General features: G+C 42.7%; 1 protein-coding gene across 1 annotated transcript; it reads right to left on the bottom strand.

Moving 5' to 3' along the window:
• Nucleotides 1-8,962: 8,962 nt before the first annotated feature.
• Nucleotides 8,963-9,892, bottom strand: LOC138288446 (olfactory receptor 8D1-like). The gene has a single exon (XM_069229999.1). The coding sequence runs from the start codon at nucleotides 9,890-9,892 to the stop codon at nucleotides 8,963-8,965; it is 930 nt and encodes a 309-aa protein (XP_069086100.1).
• Between the last annotated feature and the right edge of the window lie 2,869 nt (nucleotides 9,893-12,761).

Raw genomic sequence — 12,761 nt, 5'->3', positions numbered from 1 at the left:
ATGTGCCATCAAGGTCACTGGTCATCTACCTGGTCAGTGCAGGTCCTGAGCTGTGTTGTGAGTAGGGCATCCTAATGGGGAGTGTATGCAGTCATGCCCCCGTGACCAATGACTACTATGTGCTACAGGTGGACAGGATGGTCAGAACAGCATGTCCCTAGCTAGGTACACTGACATGTATGTGACTCTGCCATGTCATGTGCCGCGTGTGGACTTAATAGTCTGTCTTGTAATTTGTATCCATGCAGGTCAATGCCCATCAGAAGAAGGAGACATGGAGAGCCATTGCCAAAAAGGTGCAGACCTTGGGGGTCCACGGCCAGCAAAGTGCCCATTGTTAGAAGAGGTGAGAGGACCTGGGACTTTGGGCCTGGAAGACCGCAGAGGCCCAGCTGGGGATGTCCTCGAAGCAGGGTCAGGATAGCCCTCAGACCATGACCCCCCTAAGTGAATGTATTGTGGCAGTGGCCTACCCAACCTTGGAAGGGCATTTGAAGGCAGCACAGAAGCCTCAAGGGGGTAAATAGATGGCAAAGTAATGTTTGTACCTTTAGCAGGTGATTGAGAGAGCAACAGACTGCTCCACCTGACAATGTGGCATGTGTGATGTGTGACATATCTTCCGGACTCAGATAGGTGTTGACAGGCCTGGTGTTACCAACTGGTGTGATTATCCATTTGGAGGTGAGACCTAGGACTGAACTAAAGTGAGCCTTCAGTCAATTTGACCAGCATGGAGAAGATATGAATGTGTTTAGTGACCAAATGTACTGTTGAAACTGGTGGTTTTTAATTTTCATCAACAGATCACTCCTGACAAATGTTATTGTCCAAAGGTAAGTAGGACATGGGTCACTGTTTTCTGTCATGTGTTTTTAGATATATTTAGGTTGACATCTGCAAACCGGGTGCAAGTCTTCTCCATTGGGTTCTCTGTGCTGGTGTCTCACAGCAGTCTGTGATGCATGGCTGCCCATCATACATACGACATGACTTGCCAGGATAACTCTTGGCACCTGTTGCATGGTACTTTCCCTTATTAAGTGGGGAATAGGCATTGCCATGGGTGATGTGTTATCAGAGGGGCAAACATACATTGTGCCAACATGTCAGCTTGTGCTCCATTCCCACTGCAGTAGATGTGGACGTGTGCTAGTCATGCAGATGGGAAGATGTTGATATACTCTAACATATCTGTTCCTGGGGCCCTGTTGTCATAATGATAAACCTGCACTGGTTGTCCAGTTACTGTGATGCCCCAGACAGGACTTGTGTCACCATCATATGGAGTCAGTCAAAAACATTCGTGCCTCATGGTATGTCATTTGTCATGTGTGACTGCATTAGCTATTATGGACATGACAGGTAGGGACAGAGTGTTCATCCACTTGATGCTAATTTGTACTCTTGCTGTATTATGAGGGTTGTAGATTCTGTTGACGCATACATGCAAATTAGAAATTATTAATGAATGTTTATGTGTTTTGATTAATGAAACGTTTGTAGAGAAATTAATCGTAGAGCAAATAATGTGCACGTTTGAAAATGTGCCCAAGGAGAATGGCAGCCACTGTATGGAAGTTGTACTAAAATTAACTGAAAATGTGTGAAATAATGAAAATGTCTAAAAATAATGTAGTAATATATCATACTGAGATGTATAACCTATGTTTTACATTAATTCATAGAATTAACTTAGCTGAAGTCGTGGCCTACTTTCAAGGCATCATACAGAAGCAGAATTAATAAACGCACCGTAGAAGTTGCTGATGCCTATAACCCAACCATGAACTGCATGTTTAGCTAGAATTTTCTGCAATGTACCAATGGACAGGAGATGATGAAGACAATTGGATACAATTATGTGTAGAGTAGGCTAAATGTACTTTCCCAGGACATGAACAATGAGGGCACTGACTGAAGAGGAACATGCAACATTTTCGATACCTGAAGAGTCGGATGATGAAGACGTCGTACAGTGGACCAATCCATGAACTGAGAAAGAAGAAATATTAGAACTCATAGATTTGTAAAATTAATATTATAGGTTAGAGTCATATATGCTGATTGAATTACCAATTAGGAATTAGGGGGATGGACTGAAAAACTCAAATAAAAAGTCATGACAAAGTGCTAAAACTTCAGATTTTAGGCAGATGCGAGGGGTGAATGCTGGTGACATCAGGAGACGCGGTTCGAGATTCTGTCATTGGGCTCATACTCTTGAGAGTCTGATGCGTTGCTGAACTATTGATGACCTGAATACGAAGGATGACTTTGTTGCTGATCCATTCCGTGGATAGGTAGCTATGACAATGTGACTGATTAAATTTTGCCTTTTCTTCTAGGTACCAACTGCGCTGTTTTATAGTTTTTCTTCTAGCGAGATGTTTTCAAAATTTGTATTTTTCTAAATTGATTTTGCATGAAGTCCCACTTGCTGATGCTAATCTGGGTTAGGAAGGTTCTTTCCTGGGTGACATTGACTGTGACAAATGATTGATGGACAGATTGCTGAACTCTGCTAGTAATGTCGGTATATCCATTTTTGTTCGCATATGTTGAAGCTTTCAAAGATATGCTTTCAAAAGTTCTGTGTAGGTTGTGTTATTGGTGGTCACTAATAAACTAATTCTGAGCTGATTAAATAAAGTTTAAGTTAACCAGATGTATTAGAACTGTAATCAATAGGAAAAAAAAAATTGTTAAACACTTTATTGAGTTGTGGATATTCATGAATTGTTGATGAAATTATCAAGTTGACTAATGTTTTCTATTAGCACTTATTTATTGTATTATTGATTTATTGATTACACTGGTCACTACATGGCTAGGATACTCCATGCGATCCAAAAGGGTCATCTGTCTATACGCGTCCCCTTGTAAGTTTACTTACTAAGGACTAGGCTCAGTGCAAACATCAGCATATCTGTATGTTGTGGAGCATAGTGCCTAGACGGAATGGATGCATCTTGAGTTGACTGGCAGTGAGCTTTGCAAGAACTATGTTTGGGGTCAGGGATTCATCCACAGACAGATGCCATGCCTGGCATGTCTGATAGGTGGTTGGTGATGTTGCATTTCACTGTGCAGCACTTTGGTATCCTCCTGATACTGATAGCAAGGTCTGTGCCACTTCTTCCTGCAAGATACAGTTGTCCACTACTACAACACTCAGAAGTAAACAAGGAAATGGGTGTAAGATATTAGTGAGGGATATCCTAGGCCTAACTGGAGCATTCATTCATGTTTTCCTGAGACGTGTCTCCAGGAGGTTTGGGACCCTATTCCATTGTTGTTCCATGTATACATGTGGGGCACATCTGAATTAGGAGCTCACACACACAAGCACCCATAAAAACACAACTACAATCTCAGATGCTCCACTCATCATCACTCGCTGGCACTCTTGTACTCGCCTAAGCTCATGCACACCCACATTCACACAAGCACTGGCTGGCACACTACTCACACAAAACACACATTCATGTCAAAGTTTTTTAAAACTAACCACCAACAATAAAAAATGATTACACAACTATATTTCAGGATAAACGTAGGCATGTTCTACCCGATTTTGTGATACTTGTGCATGATGTTAAGCAAGTGTATAGTTACAAGGTTAGTGTGTTTTTTAAAAATGCATCAGAATATCAATATTTAAGGAATATCATTAAAGAATAAAATCGAAGTGAATTAGGGGCCAGATGTAGTAAACATTTTGCATGGTGCAAACTGCGAAAATCGCAGTTTGCGCCATGCAAAATGTCGTTTGCGATGCTCATTCACAATTTGCGAGTCGGTACCGACTCCCAAATTGTGAATGTGACTTGCAAATATGAAGGCGTGTTCCCTTCCTATTTGCGACTCACATCGCTATGCTAAATTGCTTTGTGACCGCGAATGCGGTCGCAAAGCAATTCGCAGTTACCACCAGTTGCACACTGGTGGTAACCCATACGCAAAAGGGAAGGGGTCCCCATGGGACCCCTTCCCCTTTGTGAATGTTGCCAAAAAGGGTTTTTCAGAGCAGGCAGTGATCCAATGGACCACTGCCTACTCTGAAAAACCGAAACCAAATGGTTTTGTATTTTTTTTTATTTTGCAACTCGTTTTCCTTTAAGGAAAATGGGCTGCAAAATAAAATAAAAAAACTGCTTTATTTAAAAAGCAGTCACAGACATGGAGGTCTGCTGACTTCAGCAGGCCACCATCCCTGTGAGTGCAGGGACTCGTTATGGGGTCGCAAAATGCGACCCACCTCATTAATATTAATGAGGTGGGTCTTTATGACCCCATAGCGACTCGCAGTCGGTGTCTGAGACACCGCACTGCATCCGATTTTGCGAATCGGAAATTGCGAGTCGCACCGACTCGCACTTTCCGATTCGCAAAATCGGACTTTGGTAGTAGGTACCAACTCGCAAATTGTGAATGTGCATCGCAAAAGGCTGCCCACACCACATATACATCAGAGCCAGCGCATCCATTGCCCCTGAGCTCTGGAACATAATCAACTGCTCCATCAACACTGGCACCTTCCCTAAGGACTGAAAACATGCTGAAATACATCCTCTCCTGAAGAAAACTTTGGCCGACCCATCAGAACTAAAGAATTTCCGGCCCATCTTGCTGCTACCCTACACTGCCAAAGTACTCGAAAAAGCAATCAACGTGCAACTAGGGAATTTCATCAAGGCCAACAACTCCCTGGACAGCTCCCAGTCTGGCTTCCACAGCAACCACAGCAATGAGACAGCCCTCCTGGCAGCCACCGACGACATCCAATTACTCCTAGACCACAGTCACACGCAGCACTCATACTCATCTACATCTCAGCAGCTTTCAACAAGGTCTCCCACAGCATTCTGAATACCAGGCTCCACAACATAGGAATCTGTGGTGAAGTCCTGAAATGGATCCATGCCATCCACTCACGGAGGAAACAGAGGGTCAGACTCCTGCACTACACATCCAGACCCACAGGAGTCAACTGAGGAGTCCCCCGAGGATCCTCTCTAAGTCCCACACTGTTCAACGAATACATGGCCCCTCTTGGATCCATCGTCAAAACCACGATATGAACATCGTATCATATGTCAATGACACAACGCATCATTTACCTCACCAAAGACCTGGACATGGCCAAAAAGAACTTCCACTCAGGATGAGAGAAAGCTGCCTCAAGTTCAACTCCAACAAGAGTGAGCTCATCTTCTTCGGAAACTCCACCTCAGGTTGGGACAACTCGTGGTGGCCCACATCCCTCAGCGCCCCCCCAGAAGAGACTGAGTACACCCGCAACCTAGGCATCATCCTCGACTTCTCCCTTTCCATGACCCACCATGCAAACTCAGTCACCTCCTCCTGCTGGCACACACTCCACAAACTTCAAGATCTTGAGATGGATGCCAGCACACTGTCACAGGACAGTCACCCACGCCTTAGTCACAAGCAAGCTTGACTACAGCAATGCCCTCTATGCCAGCACCTCAACTAGAAACATCAAAAAATTACAACTCATCCAGAACACAGCTCATACAGACTCATACTGGACCTCCTACGCTGAGAACACATCTCCCAATACCTGAGGATCCTCCACCGGCTACCGGTCGAGAAGCAAATCACCTTCAAGCTACTCAACCACACGTACAACACCATTCACAACTATGGACCAGCCTACCTGAACCACTGCGTCTCCTTCCACACCCCAGCCAGATCCCTCTACTCCACCTAGATGGCCCTGGCCACCATCCTTCACATCCGAAAAACCACCGCCGGAGGATGATCCTTCACCTACATTGCAGCAAAGAGCTGGAACAACATCCCCCTGCACCTCAGACAAAGCCCATCACTCACCATCTTCAGGGAGAACCTCAAGATGTGGCTCTTCAGATAAGGCTCCTCCCGTCCCCTCCAGCGCCTTGAGTCCCTCATGGGTGAGTAGCCACGATTTACAAAAACTGATGGATTGATTGATTGAGTATCAGGAATCCTATTGACAGAGTCCTTAGGTCTAAAATGAGGGCATAATACCCTAGACCAACTATTACAGATAAAGCAGCTTTGACCCCCAGTACCGAACACAAAAATCATCACCACTTTATGTAGAGGTGATAAGGATACCATGAATGGTGTTCATAAAGTCTATGCATCATGCCAGGACAGGATGTTAGATTCCATAGATCAGATTATGAGAGTTTTGTGCCTGATGGAACAAGGAAAGAGGATGAACCTCTTGATCTGGAAGAAGTCTCCAAGTGGGCCCAGCAGAGCGTTTTAGGGAAGGGAATGGTACAAGGATGCCTTCATTGGTGCTAGGTATCAATTTGTGCACTGGTGCAGGGAGAAAGGACAGGAATGTACTGTATCTCATTAATACAGTGCATTCCTGCCCTTCCCTTTTGACGCAGGGCAGCACAGCAAGAAAGTTGTAATGAGACCCCCATACATGTTGCATCTACGATCACTTCTTTTGTTCCCATATTTGCACTTGGATGTTTGAAAGGACATAAACACCCTATTCTTTCCTTCCTTAGTATCCAAAACTGACCATCACACTTCTTTGAGTATTAATTGTTTAATACAAATCGGCAAAGTATTTATTCCTTTGGAAGGGTAGACAGGGCTTCCTTTTATTGTTGCATTTCATTGTGAAGTAAAATAGATTACAAAGAGGAGTCTGTAACTCCTGGATACCGTTAAAATCCCCATGATATAGGGAAAAAGAACACAAATATGCCATTGATAGCTTATGTAGAGAAAAGATATTTTAAGCTGTGTATATGAAGCACCCCAAATAGCAAACAAAAAATGCTTAGCGCTGGGGCCGGAAATGCTTCAACTGTTAAGTGGTTAAATTATGTCTTGAGTTTACATTAGTTCAAAGCCAATATTATCCTTTCTTGTGACAATAAGAATCATAGTATTCTGTGAGGTACATGAAATTTATACCAAGTATGCCATGCCTGTTCTAGGTGCAAAAACAATAGATGATGGATGGAATGCAGAGCAAATCAAACATTTACCCCCAGTCACAGATCTGGGATTAATCCATCAGTTTTTTGCCTTGTCATGCCATTTCAGTTTGGACCCAGCTATATGCAAATCAGTCTTGACCCTGTTCCCCATGGGAACAGTCAAGCCTGAACTGTCAGGCCAGGTCCTCCCTGAACTAGAAACAAGCATTCTGCGACTAGTTTCAGGGTATCACCCTTCATCAGCCAGGCTAGCTAAGTATCAGTACAGTTCTGTTAACATAATAAGCCATGGTTATTTGTTTTCATCTCATATCAGATGGCCATCGCTTGTAGGTGGAATATTTGTTTTTCTCTTTGTGAAAATTAAATAAAACAAATTAACCACTGATCCCGTTTGCCCGATTTGATTTGAATAAGCAGTGCCACAGGCCACATGACAATTTTTGTTCTACAAGTTGCTTAAACAAAAAGCCAGCAATTGTCTTCCAATGTTGAGGGGGGTCATTGATGCCTTGCATGGAGGTACCAGGATGGCATGCCCTAAATACAATGGGCCTTCCAAACTAGAGATGCTGGCAGCCATGTGGCAAATGTGCTGCTGGCTAAAAGGTTCCAATTGGATAGCCAGCTGAGTAGTGATCATCTCAAACCAAGCAGTCCTCCCATTTATAAATAAAGTGGGAAAACCATTGTTGTGGCGGATCGTGGTATCCAGCAGTGACCAGCAGATATACCACTTGTAAATCATCGTATCAATATTTGATCATGATTTTTCACAATTTTGGCAATATAAGTCAACAATCCATATTCATTAAGACAATTTTATTTTATGTCCGGAATAAAATGCATATGTTCATTACAGGAATTCAATGTTTTGGATGACATGATGTAACAGTTCTTATTGGTCAGAAAAAATACAATACTACACGCATAGCCGGCAACAATCAATCCACATTCTGTAGTAGGACTCCTTTCCTTTAGAAAAATATCTAGATACATATATGGATTCTGCAGCAAGACAGCAGAATCCATTTTATGTTTCAGGGTTTTGTTGGTGCTCTGAGCCAAAGAGATATAAGACGCACTGCAAGATGCATCTGTTGCAAAATACTGCTATACTTATATGCAAAACTAATGCATAAATAAAAGTGCATGTAAGAGAAACTGAAATTGACCATGTTTTCATATTAAACAGAATGGCAGAGAGGGTAAAACAAAGGCTTAACTATTTGTGGGTTAAATCCAGCATGTTCATAATATAAAGGAAACCCCAAGTGGCAAATTATAGTACTGTCTAACACACCCAGATTTGCATTGCAGAGACTAAGGTTTTGCAGCAATGCAGGTGGCCTATGCGTGTAAACCTATAAAGAGCAGAAACTTAAAATGTGTCCTCACATAATAAAAACACACTTCAACAATTATCTACAGCTATTATTAGCAGAGTAGTTCCTGTGGCTCGGTGTTGATAAATGTTAAACTTAAAACCCTGAGGTAAAATAAATGTAAAGTCATTTCTCTGACCACTCTGTTTTGCCATGTGGCTTCGTGCCTCATTGTGATGTGTTTCTCCAGATTTCTCCAGATTTTGCAGTCACATTGCTATTGGTCAGCTTATACTTAGGGCCGTATTACGACGGTGTCAGTCTTACAGCTCATATGGTTCATAATGAGGCCCTTAGATTCAGGCAAGATGAACACAATGTATACTCATTTCTACTTAAAGCCGTTTTAAGTTTGTGTCTGTTTTCTAAAATACTATAAAACTATTTTAGCAATCAGCTTACATAGGTGAATCAGCTTGCATAGATGAAGTTTAAAACTTTCAGATATTTGCTGATAAACACTCATTGCACAAATATGCACATTATTGGAATATCTACACATGCACTTACACCCATATTAACCAGCAGTGTGTGTATGTGTGTGTGTGTGTGTATGTATGGGGGTGTGCATGTGTGGGGGAGGGGGTGGGGGTGTGTTCACCATACTTTTGGGGGCATTATCTTTCTCAAAGCCTCTTTAACATCCTTATTCCTCAGACTGTAGATCAGAGGGTTCAGCATTGGAACTATCACTGAATAGAACACAGATGCCACACGGTCATGATGCATACCATATTTTGATTTAGGTCTTATGTACATAAAAATGAGAGGCCCAAAGCAGAGGGTGACACATATGAAGTGGGAACAACAAGTAGAAAATGCCGTCCATCTGCTTGCAGAGCTGATCTTTATTATGGTTTTAAGAATGTAAGCATAAGAGGCAAAAGCAATGGCTAGGGGACCTAAAATAAAGCTCCCTGTCACAAAATTTAGTAGGACCACATTAAGAGAGATATCAGAGCAGGAGAGGTTCAGGAGCGGTGGTATTTCACAATAGAAATGGGCAATCTCATTAGAGTCACAGAAAGACAACCTTAGCATACAAAGGGTGAGAAGCAGAGAATGAGCAAATCCTAGTACATAAGCTCCACCCAAAAGGTGCGCACACGTTTTTTTGGTCATAATGGCATTATAAAGCAATGGATTGCAAATAGCAACGTATCGGTCATAGGACATCCCTGTTAGTATGAAAACCTCTACACTCCCCATAGCTGCAAATGAAAACAGCTGTGTCATGCATCCCGCAAATGAAATAGTTTTCTTGTTTGAAAGGACATTTGCCAGCATGTTGGGTGTAATGCTGGTGGAGTAGCAGAAGTCTACAAAGGACATGTGAGAGAGCAGGAAGTACATGGGAGTGTGAAGATGAGCAGATATCCTGATCAGAGTCATTATACTGAGATTTCCAGTTACTGTAATGATGTAGACAACAAGAAAGAAGATGAAGATTGGGATCTGGAGATTTGGGTCTTCCGCTAAACCGAGTAAGATGAATTCTGTCACAGAGGTCCTGTTCCATTCTTTCATTGATCTGTATGGAGAAGGAAGACAGGAAGAAGATGTAGAAATCATGAGACATCCATAGTTGCCTTTCAGATGTAAAATAACTAGTGAAACAGACACATAAGCATTGAATGCTGCATATATATATACACAGTACTGTGCCGGTCACATGGCTGGAGATTGATATCTCTGGCCTGGCGGCTGATACCGTCATGTCGGTATGAATGGAGAAGTGGGGGGTTGGCTGCAGCCAGTCTGCCATTCTCATAATGTGCGGTATGTGCCGACAACCTGTTGGTGGTACTACCGCCAAATAAACGCTCACTCCTGTGGCCATTATGATCCCCTTAGTGTTTTGTAGCACCCGGAAACAAAAAACGTCATCTGGTTGCACCTTAACTAGGGCAAAATCAAAGTTTGAGGCCAACCATGATGGAGCCCTGCTCGGCTACAACAAGCGGGAGACCTTGGTAAAAAGTTTACCTTGGGACTTAGTCATTTCTCTGAAGATTTTCTTCATCGGGATGAAGTCACCAGTCTAATTCAACCTCCTGGAGCCCTTCCTCAGATACGTGTCATGGGAGCCCTCGGTGGAGATTTCTACGCTCGGACTGATTCTATGCTTATCCTGAGGTCCCGTATGGGAAAATACTGCTTCCAGTTTATTTATTTTTTGAGCTAACCAAAATGGAATCCCTTACCATTTGGCGGGTACCTTACCCATGATCGAATGCACAGTCGTAGGATTAATGCCTGGTATTGCTGCATATGTTTGCACTGTGGCAGCACGTGCTGGGTTTGTATTTAATGTTTGCATTACAAACTGTACTATTAGTCTGTATATTGCTGTAAGTTCAGTATGTAAGCATCGGTCCTCAGCTACAGTCAAGGTTGCTGCATCAGGGTGCGGTGTATATGTGGCCAATAAAGGCCAGGTAGAACCATCATTATATAGAAGACCTAACCTAAAGTGTAGGACTGTATGTGGTAGGGCGTCATCAAGCCAATTCTTATTGTTTTGATAAGATAGGGTTATTTCTAAATATGCATATGTTCTATATTGTGCAGGTATGTTTGCAGCTGTATAGTGGTGAAATGTATTTGTGGTCCCATCAGCTGCTGGAAATGTGACCCAAGAATAGATAATGTCTGTTCTGTATGCTGCATGAGCTTCAAGAACAAATGTAACTGGACCCCCCTGGGCTGTGAGACCACGTGGCAATAAATGTGCAGTAAAGGGGATCGCATGACTGCAATTGCTACCCGCTGTTGGTTTGCCATGGTAAGCGGTACATTTTGTTCAGAGATAAGCACACCAAATGGGGATCAACCTTTTAGGGTTCAAGCTTGAACAACGTACAACGTTAGTTAGGTACTCCCTACTTTGCTGAGGAGGAAAAATCCTCAATACCACGGACGTCTCCATAAATAGTACTGAGGTGTCTTTGCATGTCATGAGACAGAGATACTCAGGAGGACCCGAAAATTAGTGTCTGACCAAACCTTGGCAGCGCCATGGCGCCTAGGTTCTCATTCTCCTAATGAGACTGCTGGATTTGGACGGCAGAATCACCTGGACTGCGGGGACTGAGGCTCGTATTATTTATACTTTTTTAGCATTGCATTTGCGTCATTTTGTGATGCAAAAGCGGTGCAAAATTACAAATTATAATTGTATTTTGTACGTTTGCACCACTTTTGTATAAAAAAAATGACACAAATGTGGTGCTCAAAAAGTAAAAATATGGTCCTGAGTCTGATCCCGCACCATGTGACACCTGTCGGCCTAATTCACGTTTTTTCCAGCTAACTAGCAGTGCCCTATCACCACCCAAGAGCAGGGATGATTGGGACAACCGGGATCATGACATAAATTACTCCTCAGGGGAATTGTGGTCACTCAGATCTCATCCGTTTCTCTCAGTTACATTAGTCTCATATATGGAAGGACATTCAGAGGCGGAGTATAGTTCAATCAGGTTTTATTGTAGTAACTTCATCTTAGATAATAAAGCACGTATTGCAATAACTAGGACGATGAAGCACAATAAGATTAAAATTGTGACAAGGAGAGTAAAACACAAGAATAATGCTACCATACTGTCACTAAGGTTTGTAGAGATCGTTCCTACCTAAGCTATATTAGATCACAGCATGTTAAGCTCTAATTCTGCCTTTCAGGTTCCCCCTGGGAAGGCATCATCCCTCATACCTGAGCAGGAGGCCTGTAGTCTACATAGGCAGCTGTAGCGAAGCAATCAGCAATCAGCACACAGTCGTGGTCATAAGGCTGGCATCTCCCTCTAATGTACATTGGTTAAAGTAGGGTTTTATAATAAAACATCTGATGTTCCAAGAAAGAGTGTGTATGTCTCTGTGAACATTGGAGACAAAGCGTGGCACGTTTGCCGGCAAACTATCTTACTGCAGCCTTCAGAAAAGCACAGAGTGAAAGAAATGTCTTTTTTAAGAACACAGTGCTGACTTAGGCGAAGAACAGCTAGATAGAGAAAATAAAACAAGACCGCAAATGTGGATAATGTTAAAATAATATAACAAAGATAAAATAAAATATATCTAGGTTAAAGTGCATAGCGGCAGGCCTAGTTTGCTCAAATAATACACGTAAAACTGTAGCTAAAATGGCTACACAACGGGAGCAGGCTGAAACTGATTTTTGGAGGTTACATCTGGCTCAGCCCATCCACTGGTGTAGCTAAAAATCTTAAACACACACTCACCTGCCCTCTCCTAATCTAATCAAGGGGGCATCTAATTGTCTGGGTTTGCAGGATGTGAAGGAGGTGCTGGGGTAATCCAAATGTCCTTACCTGTCTGTAAAGACTATTTAGGAAGCCCTCCCCCCTTCCTGCTTCTACATCTGCTGAGGGAA

Source organism: Pleurodeles waltl, chromosome 4_1 (genome assembly GCF_031143425.1).
Source record: "Pleurodeles waltl isolate 20211129_DDA chromosome 4_1, aPleWal1.hap1.20221129, whole genome shotgun sequence".
NCBI lineage: Eukaryota > Metazoa > Chordata > Amphibia > Caudata > Salamandridae > Pleurodeles > Pleurodeles waltl.
The sequence above is the reverse complement of the archived record's forward strand: the minus strand, read 5'-3'. Positions and strand labels throughout refer to the sequence as shown.